The sequence below is a fragment of the Anser brachyrhynchus genome (genome assembly GCF_964034855.1).
Source record: "Anser brachyrhynchus genome assembly, chromosome: 1".
NCBI classification, from domain to species: Eukaryota; Metazoa; Chordata; class Aves; order Anseriformes; family Anatidae; genus Anser; species Anser brachyrhynchus.
The window spans coordinates 13,885,663-13,910,766 of NC_137694.1; the positions used below are offsets into that span (position 1 = coordinate 13,885,663).

The 25,104-nt window shown below is 38.6% G+C and overlaps 1 protein-coding gene across 3 annotated transcripts in view; it reads right to left on the reverse strand.

Moving 5' to 3' along the window:
- The window catches only part of ORC5 (origin recognition complex subunit 5), a 71,448-nt gene that overhangs the window by 41,053 nt on the left and 5,291 nt on the right, over window positions 1–25,104 (reverse strand). For all 3 annotated transcript variants that reach the window (XM_080575364.1, XM_080575365.1, XM_080575363.1), the window contains 9 exons: window positions 20,875–21,072; window positions 17,044–17,118; window positions 15,815–15,926; window positions 15,333–15,463; window positions 10,745–10,793; window positions 10,174–10,264; window positions 8,022–8,074; window positions 5,647–5,759; window positions 2,582–2,629 (listed from right to left, as the gene is read on the reverse strand). In XM_080575364.1, the coding sequence (XP_080431490.1) occupies window positions 2,582–2,629; window positions 5,647–5,759; window positions 8,022–8,074; window positions 10,174–10,264; window positions 10,745–10,793; window positions 15,333–15,463; window positions 15,815–15,926; window positions 17,044–17,118; window positions 20,875–21,072 (870 nt within the window). The remainder of the gene's footprint in view (window positions 1–2,581; window positions 2,630–5,646; window positions 5,760–8,021; window positions 8,075–10,173; window positions 10,265–10,744; window positions 10,794–15,332; window positions 15,464–15,814; window positions 15,927–17,043; window positions 17,119–20,874; window positions 21,073–25,104) is intronic.

Below are 25,104 nucleotides of genomic sequence, written 5' to 3' on the forward strand. Positions count from 1 at the left end.
ATTTCATTTAATGTTAGCTTCCTGACAAGTACATATGTACAGCCAAACTAGTTTCCTAAGCTCCTACTATAACCAGTAGAAATCTAATCAATATAGTTTATGGTGCCATTCATCTGACTGAACATAGAACCCACTTTAGCATGAGACGAATCACACCTACACTCCACTGCCCACATCGACTTGCCCTGCACTGTCTATGGAGGGATGGCTTAGGTGCAGCACCCACCTGGAGTTCGGTGAATTTAATCTGTAAACCTGACTTTAGACAAGTTTATCTGAGCAAAAGTCTGTAAGCACACACAGCTGGTGTGACAGATACAAGCAAATGAGCATTTACTTGTAGCACTGCATCTGTAATTCTTTATTCATGCATTTCAATTTCCTTCACTGCAAAGTCATAGTACCAAAATATACAAGATTACACATCTGTGTGACTGTGTCTCCGTCCAATATTTATAAAAGTTAAAGGGCAGTAAACGGAACATAGGTCTAGAAGATCCCTGTGGGACCTGCAATCCTGTTCTCCACTATCACAGGTACAATGTCTCAAAATTTTTCAAAACCAGACTGTCCTCTGACCTAGTTACATTTTCTACCATCAACTGTTATGGTGAAAGGGTCCTTACCTGTCAACTACAAAGAGACACAAACAGAACCAGTGCTCTCCAAGTCCTCTTGAAATGCCACCAAGTTCTGTCCTGTTGGTTAATCCCTACGACACATTCCTGTTTCTTGCACATTAATGCAGTTTAATTAAGTTTAATGTAACAGAGTCAACTCAACAGATATTTTCTAAGTATATTTGATTTACTGGGATTACAAAGTTATAATTCTCTTCAAAGTAATAATAATTTTTAAATACAAGAGGTGCAAGAATTAGATTATCTGCCATCTTTGAAATCTATCTGATCTTTTTGACTTAATTTTGTTTATATAACTATATGATCCTGTCAGTTACCCTCATTTACCTTTCTTTCCTCAGGTTTACATGAGAATGTAAATAGACTACAGGGCACAGACTGTGTCTGCATGTTCTGATGCTGCAGGAACATTATTAAAACGAAAAACAATTCGTCATTAATGCAAGCGCTTCTGAGCGCTAAGAAGTAAATTCAGATACAAGTGCATTTAAACAATTATACAAGAGAACAAGCTCTACAGTACAGTTAAGGTGCATTTAATAAACAAATACACAAGAGAACAAGCTCTACGTTACAGTTAAGGTGATCATGACCTCAGTATTCCTTCAGTAAAACTCTATTTTCCCCTTTCTTTTGAATTCCTAGCTGTCCCCATCTCCCTAGTTGTTACCATCTCAGCATCCAAGTAAGAAATCCTGTTGCTGAGAGAGAATAAAAAAAACACTTTCCCTGCAGAGGCTGCAGGAAGAACATCTTGGTCTAAGATACAGTAATTATTCCTCCTACCCCTCTCCTGAAAGTGATTTATCAACTAATTAAGATGTGGTTGTATTTCAAGAAGATAATAGTCCTTAAACTAATTAAACGCTCTAAAAGTCCTCTGGAGTCAACGTGCCAGAGAAAAGACACACGAGGTCTACACATGCAAGATGGGTATTCAAAGACTTAAGAATTCTTAAATATACATAACTATCTACACAGAGGTGCAACAAATGGTTTAGTTTTATTTCAACTCATGCTTTCACATGTGTAAATTGCACCCCTACAGAAATGGGAAAACTTAAAAATAAAAAAGTCTTTGGATAGCCAAGGACTCTGGTCTCCCACAGGGGCAGAAAGAGGCTACAGGCAGCTTCAGAAACATGGGATTATTAAGCTAAGAAAGTTTGAAATTTTTCACCCAAACTCCACATAGCATAGAGAAGAAAAGGATGTAATGATAGCTTCTGCACCAATTCAGTGCTGTCTGCACTGCTCTTGATTTGGGGGTTTGTCCAAAACCAACATGTTTTAAGTGTTCAAGTTTGACTTTTTTATATTATGTTTACAAATACACATACGGGTACTTGCTTTCCTAGTACGTCATGGCTCTCTCAGTAAAGACTGGTGCAGCTCAACTAAATAACTAAACATCATTGATTTAAGTACAGTAATTAACTACAAGAAAAGTTTAGTTAATAGTCTGAAGGGATAATGACTTCTTTGGTCATTTGATTCTTTCTGCCTAAACAACAGACACGAGTGCAAAGTCCCCAAGCTTCAACACACAGATTTAAGCCCTTCTGTCTTACTGCATCACTAGGAATTAAAGTAACTTGATTTTCAAAACTGCTAATCATCAATTACTCTAATATCCTCAAGAGCAATTCTGATACCTGGCTCCTCCACATATAATGCCCTTTAAATAGCTTTATTGAGAACATTTAGTTACACACTAAACCATGGAGTACAAATTTATGGTCCAGTAGATACCAATGAAATAAAAACGTGTGCATTGTACAGAAATTTATATCATATAAAACAAACGCACCTCTAAGTTATGTTATGCAACACTTGTTCCTACAGTAAAGGATATGAGGTAAAGCAAAATATAAAAGCAGCAGTACAGCAGAAAGAAAATCTTTGTTCCCAAGCTCAGCATAGATAGATAAGATATATACCTTTTCATGTTTCTTCATAAAGTTGGTCTTCTTAATTTTCCCATGATGCTGTAAAAAAATAAAAGAGCGAATATGATATGCAGATTATTTGCTGCTTCTTCTACAGCCATGACAGAACCAAAAGAGTAAACAAAAAATTGTGCACTGCATATGGTAGCATGCTAGTCTGGTTCGGCTTCTGTATTACACCTCTCTTGTGTTACTTAGTAATCCTTCTTACCAGAAGCCCTAAAAAAAAAAATAATCACACTTGCCTTACAATTTGCTTCATCATGTCCCCAGGTGGTACAAAAACAAGACACTAATGTCTGTTGGTGAAATGCATTTTTTTTTTTCTGATCTAACCTAGGACTGGTGAGAAGGGGAAGTGAAAATTTGTTTTTAATGTTACTTTATATGCAACCTCCCTCTTCCAGCCCTTAATCATCTCATGAAAAGGCAAATTTTTCATTTTTCTCTTTCAAAGAAAGTTTAAATGATGGCCTTTTCATTGGCCACTTCATTTTTAAAATACATTCATTTGAATTTTCATCTTTTATTTCCTCCATTTTAGAATTCTGATGGCATGCAAGCTAGCAGAATGACAACCAGGAAGTAAATTGATACAATACAAGGAGAGTTCAAGGCAGAGAAGCAAAAGGACAAACAGAAAACATAACAGAGGGGAAAAAAAGACTCAGAAAACATAATTTAAAAGGAGCATCCTTAAAGGAAAGGCTGCACAAAGATAATACGAAGCATTCTTGGATGAAATGTGAGAGCAAAGTGAGGACAATTATAGTAAACAAGATGTTATAAATGGATGGGTAAAAAAATGAGAGAAACAGGGCAATAAAGAATGACATGGATAAACATTGTAAAGTTAGTGGAGACTTGCAGATATAGTATTCTTTAACATATTTAAGCACTATTTCCCAAATATCACCTGAGAAGTTTATCTACTAGTCTTATTTATTACCTTGATAAATATTAATAAGCATATCTTATTAGAATACCCAATGAATCAGGGAAAAGATGTCTCCAAAACCTTTTTTTTTTTTTTTTTTCCATTTTAGTGTTTAAAATCTCGTACTTTGTATTTATAGACCTCAGCACTCATTCATGTCAAGAAAAAATACTGGCTCATCCAGCTAATACGTATCACATTTTGCTTATAAAAAAAGGGTAATTTTTATCACGCCTTTGAAAAGGGCTGCTGTGATAACAGAGAGATGTCAGAGAGAAAAGTGATCAAGCCTGAGGTTACATGGCATGCTAGCGACGGATCACATCATACTATTCATTCATTTTAAAGGTTATGCTGGGATGTCCATACAGTGCACTTAAGTTATACCACAGGTGTTTCAAAACAGCTGAGCAGGTACCCTGTTTCTGTGCAAGCACAACAAAACATGAAACTCAGAGCTGATTTTCAGTTAATTTTTAGTCTTGTTTTCTACTAAATCGATAAAATTATCTGTACAGATTGCTTTTTTTTTTGGTTTAAAGGATATTTTAAAAACAAGTTACTTTTCATTTAATCTGCACACAGCTTTTGAATCTTCACAATACTAATGCCATCACTGCCAATTACTACTTCATTGCTTTATCAGGCTGTTATTATTCCAGACCACAACAAATCATAACTCTGTCTTTAGCTGTCCTATACCCTAGCACCTATACAAGCAGAGCAGGTTAGCAGCTCAATGACCATCGTTTTGTTTGCATCCCCTTTGCTTTCTGGCAGTCCTTAATTAACTACTCCAGAAGATATGTTTCTGTAATCTACTTGCAATCTCATTACAACCTTGACACAAAACCCTATTCTATTTTCACAGCCTGCATGACTCAAGAACACTCAACTTGGAGACTTCCCCTGAAGTGTTATTTGTTGCACTTTGAGATGCAGCTATTTCTGAACTTTGCCTCAGCACCTGATGAAGTGCTAATTGCTATCAGATGATACATGTGGCAGGAACGGTCACTTCTCCTGTTTTACCAATTCTTGGGAAAAAATACTTAGTATCAGTGATTGAAATGCCTACACAGTCCCCACTTCAAAAACTTTAAAAGTTCATGTTGCATTTGCTGTACACAAATGTACATAAGTTCAGGAGCGTTCATTTGCAAGAGTGGAAACCAACTTCAGAGATGCTAAAAAGGGAGATGGGAAACAAACTGAGAATGTTGTTCAGTGAACACAAGCAAGCAAGATGTAGCACTTTTGATAACATGCTTTACTTAACTTGTAGGCTTTCCTGTTTGAGTTCCAAGACTGATGCGGAAAAATCTGGCCAAAACCATTTGTTTAGCAAAGAAATTTCTTGTTCTTCTTACCAAGCAGTTTCTTGGTAAGAAGAACAAAAGTTTCCCATAAAGAAAATTTGTCAATCAGCACTTATTACAAGTAATCCTCCACCCTTCTAAAGGAAGGACCAGACAGAAAAGTGAAACACCTACAGCTTTCACTGTACGATCAGACCAGAAACATGAAATTTATTTAAACTAATAATGTACTAGTATACCATCACTAGGAACTGCAGTAAACTTCAAAACATGTACTTAAAAGTTTTCTTCAAGAGAGAAAAAAAAGCATATCCTTAAAAAAAAAATTTATTCACTCACCCCCCATTTGCCATGAATACCATATATTTATATTTAAACACGTATTGATATATGCTGTAACAATGCCAAAAACCTTGCAGTTGGTAAAAATGCATAAAAAAAACAACTGCTCACTTTTCTGAGATACATCTTCCTGCCTGTGTTTTGTCAAACGGCAATTTTTATTTATTTATTTATTAACAGAAAATGAGGTTTGGCCCATGAGCTGTATCAACTTACAAACACAAAGCACAACACTTGTGCTGTGTCGGTGTTACACATGCTTTGCGATAAAGAGGAAGCTTGTCCTTAAAGCGTTATTAGTGACTAAGTGATCGTTACCAACAATGATGTGATCCACCAAAAAACTTTTGATGAACCACACACAGAAAGATAGCTCAAAATGAACAGTTAAAGAATTTTAAACCAGGAGAACCTCTACAAAGGAATCCAATATACAGCACTGAAAAAAAATCCATTACCTTAAGAAAGAACCTCTTATCTGTCCTAACAGGATTGTAGGAGGCAAGGTAAGCAGCGATTAGAAGAAATTTGGAGTAATAAGGAAGTTCCACATGGGCATGTGCAGAAAGTCCTACAAAATAAACAATCAAGAGCAAGTTTTAGCCACGCATAAACCTCTACAGACTTCAAATTATACTGGTTTGTATTCTCCTGTTTCAATAATGCAGACTCTACGTTCTCTTCCTTCCCTCCAGCTCTACTCCTGTATGAGTACACATACTCATGAGTACAGCTTCTTCGGACAAACTTGCTACCAGAGATAGAAGTCAGTGAAGGGCAAGGAGTGGTGGCATGACGCTAAACACAATGCACATTCTTAACTCCTGATGGACCTTTCCCAGAAGCTGTATCTAAGGATCAGCAATTCAAAAACCACTGAAGTGCCATCTCCCTAAAAAAATCTCTAGGATACTTTCATTTAAGGTAACTTTAACAGCAAGCAGGGCAGATGAATAGACATATTTAAATACAATTGCAAAGCCTTTCACCAAGACTGTTCCAGACTGCCAGACACAGCTCAGCAAGGACCCCAGCTTTCATGACGGAGAACAAACCAGTGCCGCATTTCTAAGCAACAGTTCAGCATCCTACAGTTTCTAGCCACTGTTTCATTTCCTACAAAAAGGAAAATGTTCTTACAGTTTCAAACTTGATCCAGCTGAACTAGTGTGCTACATCTATATTTCACTAATATAAAAATCTCATGTGTTACAAGCACAGTACTATACAGTCTACTGCCCTTCCCTTGTTTTAATTCACTTTGTAATTTTTCCTTTACCTACCCCACCCTTATCACCATAGTTGTTTCTTTCACCCAGCTCATGCAGGATGATCAAACCACATTACTTCATGAGTTGTCTAACTATGGAAACAACTAAAGGATCTCTCACGTGCCCTCTTCTCTTACAAGTTTTCACTTCAATTGTTTCTTGTTCTGTAAAGTGCTAGTACCTCTACGCTTTAATCCACAAACATCAGCAAATAAAGATCAAGGAATTAAAGATGTTTAAAAGTTAAGATTCAGAGCCCTCAGTGTGATGAGAAGCACCCTGCGTAATAGCTAGTAATAATTTCCTTTCAGGTAGTCACAAAAGGAAAGCAGTTTTAGCTCTAATTCACACTCATGAGATTGTTTTGTATTGCATGTTAATTATATAATGGAACACCAAATAAAAAAATTACATACAGACGATTCAGCTTAATACAGACGCATGTTTCTACTTCTGATCTGTCACCATTGCATCATGCACTGATCTATTTGCTTAATTACATCCACGGCAAAATTCATTTGATTTATTTTTAAGCATGTTATTATCAAATGCTGTTTATCAACAATCTATTTTTCTACTACATATGCATAAAGTTCACCAAAAATGTGTTTTGAATAAAGTCCCCTTTTCTGGGTTTGTCAAGTGCAAAAGTATTTCATGGCCATCTGGGCATGGAAAGAGGAATTCAGTAAGAACACTTTGAATCAAACTCCTTTGGTCAACAATGTAGAAAAAATACCGATTATAAAGCAAATATAGGAAACAGTCTGATGATTGCAATTATATTACAGATAACTTTAAAAACTGGCTATTTTATTTCAACCTAAAGAAGAAATTATTTGTCATGAGGGATAATATGGAAGTGTCCCCAGACTAAGAACTGATCAGAAGACCATGACCAACTGATATCACCAGGAAAATGTTTTAGTATTTCTTCCTAAACCGTAAATGAACACTAACAAATATTAAAATTAGACTTTTAGCCCCTTGCAAAGTATAAAATCCACAAAACTGTACTCCTGCAAGGAAAGAACAGGAAAGAAAATTTGTAATCCTGATATTTCTCTTTATCAAGAAATAAGGGCATAGACACCTATTTTGTTTAGGAATGAGGTAAACCATTTGAATAATAAGAAGCAAAACAAAACACCACAGGTATAATATTGACTTGCTCCCACAGACAATTCTGCCAGTTGGAACACAGAGGTTTGGGTCAGGGATCAGCCCTTTCCTCATCCATTGTTACATGGAGAAATGAAACTTGATTTTACCCCCAAAGGACCTTAGGAAAGATTACTCCTAGGATATTTGCCATAGAAAAAAAAAATAGTAGCAGTCTTTTCTAGAAGGCCTTCTCAAAAAAAAAAACAAAAAACAAAACAAAAAAAAACATAATATCCCTGAACTGTAAGTGAATACTAGGTATCCTTGTCCACATTAATTCCTTTCAAGTATTATCAGGTAACAGTTACCAAATCAATAGTAGCAGTATACAAGTAGCAGTATACATTTTACATTACAAGCCTCTGCAGAGTTACTGTATGTGGTTAGTTGTAAGTTACCTTTCAACTGCCCGGCTTCTCCTTCATCACGCTGCAAGCGCTCCCACTGTGAGCTAAAAGACAGATAGTGGAAGTATATAAAGAAGTATTTATTACTCCCATGTAAAACCCTCCTTTGGTGCAAAATAAACATATAGCAAACAGGTGTTTTAACTTCATGACTCTGACTAGGATATAGTAAGAGAATAATTAAAAATATCAAGTCTCACCATATTGCATGTTTCAGTAATGAAAAATACAGAAAATAATGCTATATTAAGGCATAAAACTAAAACTGAGTACAACCTAATTATCAATTCATTTCCATCCAACTACCAATAACATTTCAAGTTTCAAAACAAAGCAGAATTGAGTAAAAGTAAAAATGCTGATAACTTTGATTTTTTTTTTGTATTAGCTGTGTCTATCCTAATGAGAACAATATTGCAATTACTTCATAATGGAATTTTGAAGTCTACGTAAAAAAGAAAGCGGTATTTATTCTTCCCTGAATAGCTTTGGTGAAATCAAGATGAACATTTTGTCAGTGAAAAGGAACTATAAGTAGTTTGGTGTTTTGCTAAATAGCAAAGATTTTCACTTTAAAACTTCCCCTAGAGAACAACATCATTAGAAATGTCATGATTTTAGATTATCACTTAGTTTAATACAAACACTTTTTTTTAAAGCACCACTGATTTTTAAAGATCTTCATGAACAGTCCCTCAGCTGAAATCCTGTCTCTGATTTACTTATCACATATTCAGGTTTACCATCCATAAACCATAAAACTTATGAAAACAGTTTAATTAGAGCTGATGTAACACCCAAATTGAATGAATGTTCAATCAAATTATTAACCCAGTATTTCATCCACTGTCTACCTCATAGGTAGAAAAAAGTTTCGTTTTCATCTTGGTTCAGGCAGAAAAGAAGCTATAACAGTTATACTTCCATAACTTAAAAGTAAAAAGAAACCCCCAGAGTAATTATAGTTCTTTAGCCAGACAAATTAATATGGTTATTTTAATTCCTCAAGCATTTACAGATACACAGAAGTAAATCCTAGAACTATTATGCAAAAAAGCTGAAAGCTACAATAAAAAAAATGGTAAAGCTCAAAAATAATCAAAGAAAACAGTAAAGAGGGAAAACTAGTTATTTGGAAGCAATTCATAAGCTATATCTTAGTGTTACATTACATTATCATTAGATTAGACAATCACAGAATATAAAAAGTTGGGAAGATCCTGAGCTGACTGTATAACAAACACCAATATTGAATACAAATACACATTTGAGGCAAACAGAATAACGCCTCATTGTGCAGCTAAGTCTAGCTTATGTGGGGGAAAACCAATTCTCTTTTTGAAGGAACGATCACTTTTCCAGGACATTTAGCAAAGCCTTCTACTACTCATCCAGGTTCAGTTACCAGAATACTCCATGGCCTCAGCGACATGAAGAAATTATGTTTGTATCGGTATAAAGAAGTCAAGCACCACTGAATTTCTCTACTTCCATGGTATAACATCAGAATCACAAATCTGAAGCACAGAGAAGATATTAAATCTGAGCTAACAGCTGTCATTTAAAAATGAACAGCGCCATCCTTTTCCTAGCACTCCGGCAAATTAAAAAGTAAACAAAGGAATCCAGAGCCAGCAGAAGTTCAGTCCATTAGCAGTACTCTGACTTTTAATGCTGTCAGAAGGGGTAATTCCATAGAAGGAGAATTTTGCCCTTGGACAAAAAAAACAAGGGTCTGAAAGCACAGCAATCATACAAACCCGATTAGTACACAAAGCTAAAAAACACCAGTGTTAAAGATAAATACCAGTAATTGTGACTGTAATTTCTGGTGATGGATTCCCATGCTTGACAGTTCTCCACCCATGATAAAACTGATCTGTTTCCATTACCACCAGTGAAAAGAAAACCCACAACCCCTTTTCTACTTGTTTATTTACTACGTATTTTATATGCTACAAATACTGTTTTACTTAAAAGCTTCCTCCTGAGAGATCTTATTTATAACATTATGTGCCAAAAAAGAAATGAATGTTAAAGAGCAAAAGAAACACTACCCATGAAACATAATTGAGACATAGTAAATATTTAGGGAGGGATCTTGCTAAAATCAAAAACAACAAGAGAAACCACAGAAAGTTACCTGGATATTTCCCGGAGGTAAACTGTCTGCATTGCCTTCTTCAAATGAGGTTCAATATTTTTCCAGAGTTTGCGGGTATCACGTTCGTTTGCTGCACCAAGCAAAAATCAACTCTGTTAAATGTCTAACACCCTGACTCTAAAACGCTGCATTACAATTATGCAGCAGCATCATGCATTTGCATGCACAAACTGCTGGTTCTCTGTGGTTGTTCTGAGATACCCTGGGACAGTTTGATAGACCTTCTGCTCTCATTTTCACCTCTTAGCCTTGACAGAGAAATGACTTATCTCACTACTCTGCGGAAGTACTGGTGCTTGAGTGAGGAGAAATTTTACGGGAGAAGCAAGTTTTCACAGTACTTCCTTCTTGTTTCCTTAAAACACCACCACCAAAAACTTTCCCCTGCTTTCTACTGCAAATGCTGTCTACTTGGTGCAACTGGCAGAAGCGATGCTGTTGTAACCAGAACAAGTGAACAAAACGAGGATCAAAGCAAAGTCTTTCACTAAGCCAACAGGAGGGCACCTGCACTTTTATACAACTGCTCAAATTAAGGACAGCAGCTTACCTTCTCCTCTGACCACTGGTTCACAGTATTTTGAAAAATTGAGTGCTGCCTACAGAAAATACAAAGTACAACATATTAAGACAGTACTACACATTTGATCTAGCTACAAGAATAAGCACACAGCATAATTCACTGGTTTACAAAACTGATGATTTTTTTTCAGTCAATAATTACAGTGTTTTAATTCCAAACATTCTACTCCTAAATGCCACAACATTCCTGTAGGTTAAATATAAACAGAAGTAATCTATCCTAGGTTACTCAGCTTGGACGGCAGCAAAATCTGTTTACTGTCCTCAAGGGCTATAATTTTATATATATTTTTTTAATAATAATTAAACATAAATGGAATAAAAAGCAGTTTTGTGGTTTTCTTTTTTACACTTCCTTCAACCACCCATTTTCAGATTACAGTAGTTCAGCGTGTTCAGAAATAAGCAACATGTAGTTAAAAGAAACTAAAAGGAATGATATATAAAAACCCTAACACATTCCATATTCAAACCAACTCTTTTTGCCTAAAACAAGATTGCGGGATCTTTGACAATGATTTAATCTAGATCTTTTCTTTAACAGTTAAGTAAAGAATACACAGAATACTGTAAAATAACAATCCTCACGATTCATTCTCCTTTTGTCCTACCGCATCTTATTAAATCTCTGCGGTATCATAGAGAAGACTCAAGACAGTAACTTCCACAGATAAATTTAATCTAATTTCTTAATGTACTATTAATCATGCATAACAACACACACACTTAAGGTTTGTATTAGGCACTACGGAGTCATTCCTAAGATACTTGTATTTGCCTGCCATTGTGCTCTGCAGAAAACACTTGTCATGCACAAAAAGAATTTAGGGTCCAATTACACAAATCTTTTCATAACTTTAGTATTACACATGAACAATACACCTGAAGCAAAGAAATTATTCTGATAAGCTGAGCAACTCAAGTGTATGTCTACAGAATACCAGAGCGGCTGAGGCTGGCAGGGCGCTCTGGAGGCCAGCTGCCCCAACCCCTGCCCAAGCAGGGACACCCAGAGCAGGCTGCCCAGGACTATGACCAGGTGGCTTCTGAAGGTCTCCAAGGAGGAGACCCCACAGCCTCCCTGGGCAGCCGGTGCCAGTGCTCAGTCACCTGCACAATGAAGAAGTCCTGCCTGGCGTTCAGGCAGCAGCTCCTGTGTTTCAGTTTGTGCCAACTGCCTCTTGTCCTGGCACTGAAAATAATCATCACCCTGTCCCTAAGCACCACGTCCAACCTCTCCTTGAACACCCCCAGGGACGGTGACTCCACCACCTCCCTGGGCAACCCGTCCCAGTGCCTGACTGCTCTTTCTGAGAAGAAATGTCTCCTCATTTACAATCTGAACCTCCCCTGGTGCAACTTGAGGCCATTCCCTCTAGTCCTATCACTATCTGTGAGAAGAGGCCGACCCCCAGCTCCCCACAGCTTCTCCTTTCAGGTAGTTGCACAGAACAATGAGGTCTGCCCTGAGCCTCCTCTGCTCCAGACACAACAACGCCGGTGCCCTCAGCTGCTTGTGCTCCAGACCCCTCACCAGCTCCGCAGCCCTTCTCTGGACATGCTCCAGCACCTCGATGTCCTCCTTGTAGCGAGGGGCCCAAAGCTGAACACAGTACTTGAGGTGCTGCCTCACCAGAGCAAAGTGCAGGGGGTGATCACCTCCTCCCTGCTCCTGCCGGCCAAACTATTCCTGACACAAGCCAGGATGCTGTTGGCCTTCTTGGCTACTGTTCAGGTGAGTATCAATCAGCACCCCCAGAGCCTTTTCCTCTGCACAGCTTTGAGCCCATGCTGACTGGGCCTGATCTCCCGGTGGTCCGGCAGATGCTGTGGGATTACATTCAAGATGACTGCTCCCTAAAAGGAGCTGCTGGCAGCGGTGGGATTCGAACCCACGCCCCCGAAGAGACTGGAGCCTTAATCCAGCGCCTTAGACCGCTCGGCCACGCTACCGCCCTGAGGCTGGCTGCCTCCGCTCTGCACCTTCCCTGCAGCCACTGATGGACGTTGATGGGACCCCAGAGCCTCCTCTGCTGTAGGCTGAGCAGCCCCCAGCTCCCTCAGCTTCCCTCACAGGAGAGGTGCTCCAGTCCCTTCATCATCTTCATGGCCCTTGGTTAGGCTTCTCTCCAGTAGCTTCAGGTCTCTCTGGGGAGGCCCAGAACTAGACACAGCACTTCAGGTGAGACCTCACCAACACTGAGTAGAGGGAAAGGATCACCCTTCTCAACCCACTACCAATACTTTGCCTCATGCAGCCCAGGATACTCTTTGCCTTCAGAGCAGCAATGACATTGCTGACTCTTGTTCAGCTCGGTGTCTACCAGGACCTCCATCTCCTTTTCTACAGACCTGTTTTCCAGCTGGGCAGCCCCCAGCACGTACTGGTGCATGGCGTTGTTCCTTCACAGGTGCAAGACTCTGCACTTCTCCTTGCTGAACTTTGTGAGGTTCCTGCCAGTCCATTTCTCCAGCCTATTCAGGTCCCTCTGCAGCACAACCCTCTGGTGAAATCTGTCAGTCCTCCCCAACTTTGGGTCATCTGCAAGCTTGCTGGCAGCAATCTCTGCCCCATCATCTTGACCATTAATGAAGATGTAAAACGGGGCTGGACCCTGTATTGATGCCTGGGTGCCTCCAACAAGGCTTTGCACCACCTATTCCCCCACACTCTGTACCCGGCCACTCTGCCGTTTTTTGATCCACCTCACTGTCTGCTCATCCAGGCAACACATCCCACACCTCGTCTATGAGGGTCTCGTGGGGGACAGTATAAAAGGCCTTACTGAAGCCTGGGAAAACAATATGACAATTAGACTTCCCCTTGGTGAATCCATGCTGCTACTCCTCAAGGGAAAAAGCTTCCTGCGCCGCCCGGGAATTGAACCCGGGTCGCAAGAATGGGAGTCTTGCATGATACCACTACACCAGCGGCGCTGCTGCTGGCCTTGCCAGAGCTGCGTCTGTGCTCAAGGAGAGACAAACAGAAGCTAATCTCACCTAATTATAAAGCCTTTGTACTTGATACATAAGTTCAGCTGAAGTTTAGACATGTTTTCCTGCTGGAAATGCAGGCAGAACGTTCAGATCAACTCATTGGCACAACTTGTTCATTGGTCATAAAACTGTACAGTTGGCAGTGGTTAAAAATTCCATCACGTTCTCCCCATGAGAAAAATTTCATTGTACTTATGTAATTATGCACTTATAATGTAATTATACAAGTACTGTATATTATAATTATATAAGTATGTTGCACTTAAATTTATTTAAACAATCACCTGAGCTAATACCTGGCATTGCTCTTCAACTTTTCCTACACAAAGGTCACCAAAGTGTGTGTTTAATTTTTATTTTTTTTTTAACTGTTTGTTTGCTATCGCTTTCTTCAACTGATATCTGGCTAAAACAACTTTTACCAAATATCTTCAACATAATTTTGTTCCCTCAAGCATTCCTGTTTTGCAAGACCATTTGACTTACCTATTTTTAATTCCAACAGAACAATGATGAAAATATTCCTGCTAATCCTAACTTCTCTAGACCTTTATTCAAATTAATATGCTAAGTTTCTTTAAAATTGTGTAACAGCTCTGGCTTGTTGTTGCTGCTCTGACTCAGTAGCTTGGGTACCTTGAAATCCTCTGTAGGAAGCACATCAAGGGGAAATTTTACGCTGCTAAATGATATAGGAAATTGTTTCAAATTTCAAGTTAAATTTCCCATAATGTTGAAGTATAAAGAACATTGGGTGGCAAGTTACATTTAATAAACATAGGAAACCATAAAGCTTGTGGTTGGACAAGTAACGGGCATCTAAAACCATTTACTTGAAGTTATTCCTTCACATATTGAAAGCAGCTGTCTGCTGTTCTACTGAATAGTCCAGGAAACAAATGCAAGAGTCTATTACGTGTTACAGAAGTCTGAAAAAGCAAGTAGGTGTGCGAAGTGCAAATCTACGTAACGATGTACAAAAAGAATCTGAAGAGTAAAAAAGCACAGTGAGAGCTACCATTCCTTGAAACAGTAAAATTATAACTGTTACTAAAAAACACCCTACTAACCGAGTCTGTAATGGAGCTGCTCTTCAAAAACTGCTGCAGTCGCAACAATTGCTTCTGCTATACTTACAGTAGCCATAAAGAGTTTTATCAGATTTATCCTCTTATCTCAATAGGGGAAAACATTTATTCTAGTCCTCTCGGTCTCTGATACTGTGGAATGGCTTGAGCAAAAAAAAAAAAAAAGAAAAAAAAGAAAAACCCCACAAAATAACAACAAAAAACCCACACACCAAGAGAATTTCCAAGCTGAATGAATCATATACAGACTGATATCTCCTTAGTGCAGCTTTTATTGCCTCCCTGACTGGAGCACTATGTAGCACAGGAAACCCTTTACAGCCACCAGAACAATTGCAACCTTTGTCATGGGTCTTTAGAAAAACTGAATTTTGAGCTAACACATTTTCTCTTTGTCCATATTCAACAATAAAACTAGATTTCTCATAGCTTGTCTGGAATACCAACAAAAAAAACTTAAAAGGATCTCACCAGATGCTGAAGTTCTTTCAGGTCCCTACAGACCATGTAGAAGACACCAAGCAAAATATTGATATATGCAGCATAGAAATCCGCAGAATATTCTGGGGGATGATTCTGACACAAGATCTTCTGCAGGTGTCCTGTTCAAACATAAGTAAGTTTTGCTTATCTAAAACTAATTTAATAAACTGAACACATTTTACAAGCGGAAAAATAATTTTCACTAAGAAAACAAATTATCAAAAAAAATCACACTGATGGAAAGAACTAGAAAGTATAATGGAACTGAAATGTTATTTTTAGATGTTTTGGCAAGAGAAGAAAGATGAGTGTTTTAAACTTTGTGTGAATACAGATTTCTACATTCCAGCAGCTATTACTTATTTCGGATTCTGTAAAAGGCATAATGGTAAACATGGCAAAAAAATGCATGTTTCTTTAAAACAAAGTATTATTTAATCTCCAGAAAGCAAATTAAAGAATTAGATTACCTATGCTGTAATCAGGAAAATACAAGGTGAATGGCTCGAAGCATCCAGTATTGGGACGGAACAGTTCCCATACTATTTCACTGAGCAAGACAACTGTCACATTTCTGTCAGTCTACAAGGAGGGAAAAAAAAGTTTAACACATGAACAGAAGGAAACATTGCATGTTATAACACCAATGAGAAAAATGTCTATTGTGCACCCTCCTCCCTCCCCCCAAATCACTAGTGAAATTTCTCATCTCCTGGGCATGAAAGTAAGCAACGCAGTAGATGCGCCCCTACGACGTTCATTCCTCTGCAACATCAGCTGCACAAGTTTTACAGCGCTTCAGAATCCAGAATTTAAACCACTGGAACCTCAGCACTGAGGAAAGCTGACAAGCTTATTCGTAGATTGCTTTTGAACTTGAGGAGGCTGCTTTAGCACATTTAAGTCTCAGACAGACGTTACTGCTTCAGAGGCAGCAAACTCCACAACATGGGCACAACAGACAAAAAGGGACTGGAAAACGCATCAGCTGCCAGGATTAAGAACACAGCTGTGAACCAGTCTTCATCCACTAAATAGTAGTATCAGTGTCACCACGAAATTACTGACTACCACATACAAGTCCTGAGGTACAAAAATTAATTTCCTCTATTTAGTTGTTCAGACATTTCAAAGTGCCACCATCTTCTGGTTTTGTTTTCCATGTATTTTCAGAGAACAAACCATTTTTACTTCTTCCAAGGCATAAGCCTACCCACTTCAGAAGTGAGAGAGGACAAGACAGTGTTTAACTCCAAAGCAGAAACATACTGTGGTGGAATTACAGCAGAAGCGTAGAAAAATTTCACGTTCTTCTTGAAAATATTCTAGAAAATACAGCTATATATCTGACCATCAGCCTCAAAAAAAAAAATATCTATAAACAATCAGATGTGCTAAAACAAGATGTCATTAAGCAGAACTAAGAATGTATTTTAAAGAAAAGGAAGAATGTAAGAAAAATGTCAACATTTAAATTGTGGTTTTTTTGTTGTTGTTGTTTTTGTTGTTGTTGTTGTTTTTCTGGTTTTGACACCACTGCCAGTTGCTTAATTTCCAGAAAGATAAAAAAAAAAAAAAAAGCAACTTCTTCTCATCTAAAGAGTTACATTTCATGGTAAGCGAGCCTGGACAGATATCTCACGTTCAGTTACCTTCAGTGTGCAGGAAACATGCTATTTTTTTTTCCTCAGATACTTACCAATTCTTGAAGCCTAAGAAATGCTGGCAAGATGTTTGCTTCCATTTCCCTCAGCTGCTCTGCTCGATCCAGTACCTTTTAACGAAATAATATAGATAATATTAACTAGCATTCTTATGTGGACTTGAAACAAATTCTTAGCTGCTGTAGACACATCTCACAGATAGCTTCCTATTCTGAGAGCTATCTTAGCAGCAAGTCACCATAAATAAGCAACATCAGAGAGATTATTGCTTCAGAGGTGCTTCCAGAAAGTCCAAGCAGCTCTGATATCCAAAACCAAAAAGATACAATCCTCAGAAAAGCTACATTCTTATGCTCTATGGCAGTAAGGATTAAAAGTAAATACAGTCAAGAATCTTAATGAGAAAACTGTAATATCATTTACAACCACTGAAACTTCAATTTTGTCCAAAATTATTCTTCTATTAAAAGTTATTACTATAACACTATATCAACTTGCCTACTGTAGGAAAGCTGTCTTTTCCCCACTATGAAATTATGTCTCAGAAATAATTAAGAGGTACAACTTAATATCTTCAAACAATTAACTACCACCTGTAATTCATACAACTCAATTCTGAGAGAAACATTTCTTGCCATAGTTTGCAGCCCAGAAGTTTACAGAATTTATTGTATTTTATGCAAGCTTTGTGTCATATTAACAGATATGTTGCATACATACAGTTTACACAAGGAACACCAAACTGAACATTTAAGCCTACAGGAAAAATCAGGAGCATAAAAACATTAATGTCCACCCTTTGACAAAAAAAAAAAAACCCACACATTATTCCCAGTACACTTAGAATCTTGACAGGAGTGCAAAAAGTAAGAGAAACATTTCTTTGTATTTCATTGTATTTTATTCACTGCTTACAATATAAATCTAAATTTTGAACTCCATTACTTTTTTTGAATTACTGCTGTTGAAAGACAAACTATAGGTCCCTAGAAAATTATATGCCTATCCTCTTACCACACCAAAATATTAAGACATCTATCATTTCTGTTGTTCACAGTAAGAAAAATAATTTGATGGGGACAGCCCAGGAACATATTATGAAAAGGATATTTCAAAAGCATACTAAACAGAAAAAAGAAAGAGTATTATCTCTGAGATAATACTTCAAGCTTCTTGGGATTTACTTAAAACTGCATAAAACATATGGTTATACACTGACATTTGTGTTTGGTTCATGTAACAGTCAATTTAGATAGAATCAGAGAATCATTACGGTTGGAGACGTCCCCCAAGATCTTCTGGTCCAACCATCCCCCTACCACCATCACCCACTAAGCCATGTCCCTAAGCACCACGTCCAACCTCTCCTTGAACACCCCCAGGGACGGTGACTCCACCACCTCCCTGGACAACCAGTTCCAGTGCCTGACTGCTCTTTCTGAGAAGAAATGTCTCCTCATTTCCAACCTGAACCTCCCCTGGTACAACTTGAGGCCATTCCCTCTAGTCCTGTCACTAGTTATCTGTGAGAAGAGGCTGACCCCCAGCTCCCCACACCTTCCTTTCAGGTAGTTGTAGAGAGCATATTAAGGTCTAGAGCTCTGAGCCTCCTCTTCTCCAGACCAGACAACTCCAGCTCCCTCAGCCGTTCCTCATAGGAGTTGTGCTCCAGGCCCTTCACCAGCTTCATAGCCCTTCTCTGGACACACTCCAGGGCCTCCATGTCCTTCTGGTACTGAGGGGCCCAAAGCTGAACACAGGACTCGAGGTGCGGCCTCACCAGAGCAGAGTACAATCACCTGCTGGCTACACTATTCCTCATACAAGCCAGGATTGCCCTTGGCCTTCTTGGCCCCTGGGCACACTGCCGGCCCATGTTCAGGCGAGCATCAGTTGGCACCCCGAGAGCCTTTTCCTCTGCACAGCTTTGAGCCCATGCTGACAATTCCCCGTGGTCCGGCAGATGCTGTGGGATTACATTCAAGATGACTGCTCCCTAAAAGGAGCTGCTGGCAGCGGTGGGATTCGAACCCACGCCCCCGAAGAGACTGGAGCCTTAATCCAGCGCCTTAGACCGCTCGGCCACGCTACCGCCCTGAGGCTGGCTGCCTCCGCTCTGCACCTTCCCTGCAGCCACTGATGGACGTTGATGGGACCCCGGAGCCTCCTCTGCTGTAGGCTGAGCAGCCCCAGCTCCCTCAGCCTCCCTCACAGGAGAGGTGCTCCAGTCCCTTCATCATCTTCAGTTTTGTGCTACTGACCAGGTTTGCCCTGAATTGCTTGAAAATAGAGTCTACGTATTTTTATTAACAAAATACTGATTATAAAGATCCGGTAATGTGCAGCTACTGTACACCAGGCTTTAAGGTCTTAACCTAAGTAGATCTTTTCACTTATGCGGGAAAGAAAGTTGAGTTTATATTTACAGCATATAAAATATACATGACAGTGGCTTGTGCAATATGTCAAGTGGTTCAGAGGAACAGCCTACACACAGACCTATAAATCCACACCCACCTTATTATTTAGTTTTACCTTAATGTCATGCTTAAGCTATTTTTGTTAAAAGAGTACCTCGTACAACCGACTGCTAAGTAACATTAAAAATAGCAGCTTCTTACTTCTGTAAAGTGCTAAATATTGTAGATGTACAAATGAATAAAAGTTTTATCTGCTCCAGTTTTTCAGGTAGTTGGAATGAATAAATTCATTTTTTGCAAGTAATCACAAGCATTCAGCATCCATGCTCGGGTTAAGAGAAACATTTAGAATCCTTTGCTTGAGAGTAAACATTTATCTTCATTTACTCTGAATTAATTCAGCTGAGATATTACATTATTTAGCACCAAAATGAAACAGAATAAATTAGTTTTGCCAGTTTATGTTACCAGCATGCTGGTCTTCCATCAGTCTCAATTTAAAGCACTTTAACATAAATCCAGATGACACAGGTTAATATACATGAATCGATTTCTTCCATTCCTGTCTGTTCCCATGCAGAACAGAACTGAGGTACTAATTTAATACTTAATTATTCTGATTCAGCAACTATCTACCTGATGCAATTGAACCTTTCTAGATATTTAATGCTTTGCTTTCTACAACCATCTTTTAAGAACTTTCTGAGCAATGCTCATTTTAATACACTTGAAGCATTCTTTACTGATGTAGAACAGTTTTCTTATTTCAAATATTCACTTAAAGTCAAAAAAAATGTACTATATTAAATATTTTGCGAAATTTCCTTCTACTTATTTTAGTGCTAAATTTTGTTCTCAAGGAATTGTTGAAGGATGCCAACACCACTTTTGTGACTGTACATTAAATTGAATTATCTGTGAATAGCTTATTATATATTGAAAGTATTGGTTCATTTTTTCTTTTTCCAATTTTCAAAGAGTAAATTTTACTAACTTCATGAGCTGTAGGAAACTATGAGATAGTACTGTTTTCCCTAAACATAGCTACTAAGTTAAAGAACCTCATATTAGGTATTTTTAATGGAAATATAAACATATTTAGACAGGCCTTATTAAATATGTTTATTTAAATATAAACATATTTAAACAGACCTTATTACAAACTGAAATTAACTATATAATTTATGGTCATTACTAGTTATACAGGTTGTGTATAAAAAAAAAACTAAACTCAGGGAAAATATAGACCCTTAACTGGCTCATCTAAAGGCAGCAAACCAACTGGAAAAAAAAAAATCTAATCGGTATCAACAGATTCTCAACGAAGTCCACACAGGAATTCTGTGAAAACCGATCTAGTACATAAATTTCACATACAAATTATTGGCAGTTAGTCACACCCTCGTAACTGAGATGAAACCTGCACACTAAAATTAAATTACTTACAACATATATCGTTTGATCCTGAAGATCTTGACTCACAACGGCTTGCTTAAACAGACGTACAAAGTCATTGAAAGTATCACAAGGCACATGAGCAGCCTGTTTTGTTTCAGAAGAACGGTTTTGCAACTGGATGAGAATTTCTTCTAAGAGAAGCCGTGAAGTAAAGTGTTCCACACAGTTCACAAACACATGAGGAAGCTGAAAAGAACAGAAAATACAATTTTAGTGCTATGCTGTATTTACAGTGCTTTTTTATGTATAAATACTACCAAATCAACTCTTCCTTCTAGATGAAACACTGAAAGAAACCAGACCCTGCCAATAGAATAGAGAGCATAAACCAAAACCCTGCCAAAGAAGAATAACTACATATATATCTAGACAAAATATTACATACCACAACGTGAAGAGAACTGACAAATCCTCATATGAAACACGTAGTGCATCTTCTAATTGTGTTTTAAAAATTCTCTTTTGAGAGCAATACACGGAAAGAAAGCCAAATAGCATTTTGATCAAAGAAAAGCTAAACTACCATAACACACTACAATCTCATAAAATAATCAATTACAAATTACGGTGTCTGGATAACACGGATTTCTCAAACATATTACAAAGAAAATGATCCAGGAGTACACACTTCAAAATCGCTCTGAATGTTTTTGGCATTCATTCCATATAAATGACCCCAAGATGAAGTGTAAGCTTCTATATCAGACACGTGATCAGCCTGCTAGTGCAGAACATTTTCAGAAAACCAGATCTTTTCAGAGCAAAGAGTATGTGAAAATAAAGAGTATGACATACATTTCATAAAATGTACTTGTAAGCACCGATTCACTAATATTGAAAACTTATGGTCATTTGTCTAGAAATAGAAGACGCTAAGGACTACAAAACAACACAGCCTTGCAGAAAGGAATCTGGGGGTTTTGATCAACAGCGAGCTGAACATGAGCCAGCAGTGAGCACTGGCAGCCAGGAGAGCCAGCTGTACCATGGGGTGCATTAAACATGGCAGTACTAGTCAGTAGTGGGAAGGGATTGTCCCGCTCTGCTCTGCTGCAGCCTCACCTCCAGTACTGTGTGCAGGTTTGGGTGCCACAGTATAAGAAAGGTATAAAACTGTTAGTGTCCAAAGGAGGGCTATGAAGATGGTGAAGGGCCTAGAGGGCAAGACATGTGAGGAGTGGCTGAGGTGCCTTGGTTTGTTCAGCCCAGAGCAGAGCAGGCTGAGGGGAGGCCTCATGGCGGCCTGCAGCTCCCTCACGAGGGGAGCGGAGGGGCAGGCGCTGAGCTCTGCTCTCTGGGGACAGCGACAGGACCCGAGGGAACGGCATGGAGCTGGGACAGGGGAGGGTCAGGCTGGGGGTTAGGGAAAGGTTCCGCACCCAGAGGGTGGTCAGGCACTGGGACAGGCTCCCCAGGGCAGTGGGCACAGCACCGAGCTGCCAGAGTTCAAGAAGCGTTTGGACAGTGCTCTCAGACACATGGTCTGATTTTTGGGTGGTTCTGGGTGGAGCCAGGAGTTGGACTCGATGATCCTTGTGGGTCCCTTCCAGCTCCAATATTCTATGATTCTAACAGTAGTAGTATTCAAGCATATATAAGGAAAACAGGCAATTTTCCAGCAACTCAGGTTTTAGAAAATAGATAATTTTACAGTTCCATACTCTTCAGTAAAGCATACACAGCTTTTACACTGAACATTAAAACCTCTGGGAAGCATTAGTCACTGGGATATATACGCATTGCTTGCAAAATTAAACTCCTAGCACGGGTGTGTGTATGAAGACATATATATAGGTACTTTATTCCAGTCTTTCTACTTAAAGTACAATATACGGCATATGATTCAACAGATGTGGGGAAGTGTGAGTATGTGCTGGCAAGCCACTCAAACGACATATAAATAGCATTCTTACCATTTTTATCACTATTAAAGGAACGGGGCTATGTCATTAAAATCACTTATTCAACATGCTGTACCTCCACAGCAGAAGGAAAGCCTTCACCACCAGAAAAGCCTTCACCAGATACCTATACTTGGCAACAGCAAGTTCCATAGAATGAGTTGCTGCTTAAATCCTACTCCTTCCAGTACCTGGCTGTCTCTGATTACGTTGCAACTGGCTGGCACAGCGTTAGAAACTATACAAAAGAAGATCGTGGCCATTGTCTCCCACTTTTCTGTGTAGAAAAATTCTCTACAGTTTTTAATGACAGAGACAAGAACACTGTTTTGCAGACAAAGAAAAAACAGTCCTGCAGATCTGTGATGTGTGTACACTCTAAACAAGCCTGAAACATCATGACTATGAGAACAGATAAGAAGAAATTTATGAACTCAGATACGGTTTGGACATGAGGTCATTGGATTTAAATCCCTGAAGAACTTGACTGATAAAAGCATAGGCACTAACAGGTTTAGGAAATTTCTGTGATAACACCCTTCAACTTGGGAGGACTTTGAAACTTATTTTGGGAAAGATTAGAAGAACGAGTAAAACAACATATATACATGTGCTAAAAGAAAAAGAAGGGCCACAGAAGTGGCAAGGACTGAGTACTTAGAAATCTGACAGCACTGACCAGATAGGGACTGAAGTGGACTTAAGGCCATACCTCTCTACATGTTTCAAACAAGTATTTTCGTGAGAAGCACACATTCAGCCACAATGACCACTACTATGGAGTTCAGATCTTCAGAGATAACAGCACACGACACTTAATGAGTAGGTTTCTCTGCCTACAGTCCTTGAAACTGAAATAATTCCATTCCTGACAAAGTTCTTCTGGTTAGTAACACACAGGAACTCCAGTACAAGCGATCAGGGATATAATTCATCTCCCAGTGGACAGCTTTAGTTTTCTTCCTTAACAACTGAGGAAAAGAGAGCTTGTAGTCCCTGTTGCTAGGATTATAAGACCCCAAATTCAGAACAGCACATTAAATCCACAGTAGTATCCATTTCATACGTTCCAAGAACATGCCTTCTCAGTCCTGCTTTGACCTACTTCGTACTTACCCCCACACTGTTGTTTAAGAGCAGGAATCCAACGGAAGTTTATGCTGGATGGCAAAGCTGAAGAAGGACATACAGTGCTAACATTTCTCAAAGTGATGCTCATTCAGGAGGAAACAGCAACAGTACTGGCATGAGAGAATAAGACCTGTCCCACCAGCAAAAGGTCTGGCAGTACCAAGCTTAGTAAAAACAGAAACACACGTGAAGAATGCATGCATCTTTCCCGTGTGAGAAACAAAGTTGTGTTTTTGCAATAGAAGGTGTTTTTGCAGTGGAAAATTCCACTAACCTTGCATATTCAAAAGTCATTGTGCAGGCATGACAGTAGCCTAGCAGGGTGGAGTATGTTAAGAAGAAAAGGAGAAGGTCCCACTGTCCCAAAATAAGGAGGATAGCTAAGAAAAACAGGATGAGCAATGCGAAGTCAGTAAAAACAAAAATCACAGGCCCTCTAGTCACTAGAGAAAAAGGAAAAAAAAAGGAAAAGGAGAAATTGACAGTTGGTCAAATAAAATTGTACATATATCGTATAGAAAGGCATCGAGTAGGTTGTGAACCTGTAGTACCCAGCCAGCGAGGAAACGGGAGAAATCAGGTGTCGGGTAATAGAGAATACAAGGTTATGATAAACTTTTACTGTGCACTCCTGCTTGCAGGACGCCCGCCATTGCAATCACAAATAAAATAGCTTCACAGAAGATCCTGTCTGAGAAAATTGAGATTTTTCTCACACCTGGCCTACCGGGGACTGAATTCTGAAAATGTATTCTATACATCATAACAAATATACTGTTTGGATTTTGGACATACTTAAGCCAAAGCTCTGAATAGGATGTCCCAGACCTTTTAAGCACATTACTAATACAATAAAAACCATAACTATGAAATGGATACATCTAGTTAAAACAGAAGGAAGAAGAGAAGTCTACAGGGTAGACAAAATGTTAATGTTAAGAAGTTAAATTCAAAGTTGACGTATGTAATATAAAAAATAATTTAGATGTTCTTTTGAAATTTCTTAGTCTGAAAAATGTGCGTATATTTATTTTCTGTGATTATCCGTATGGCATGAACTGACTTAAAATCTAGATGATTTTACTTTTACTGAAAGCAGGAATCCTTGATGTATATTTTGTTTCACATTTATATTTTCCTTATCCCAACAAATCCTTGATTCCAATTAGTTGATATAATTCACTTG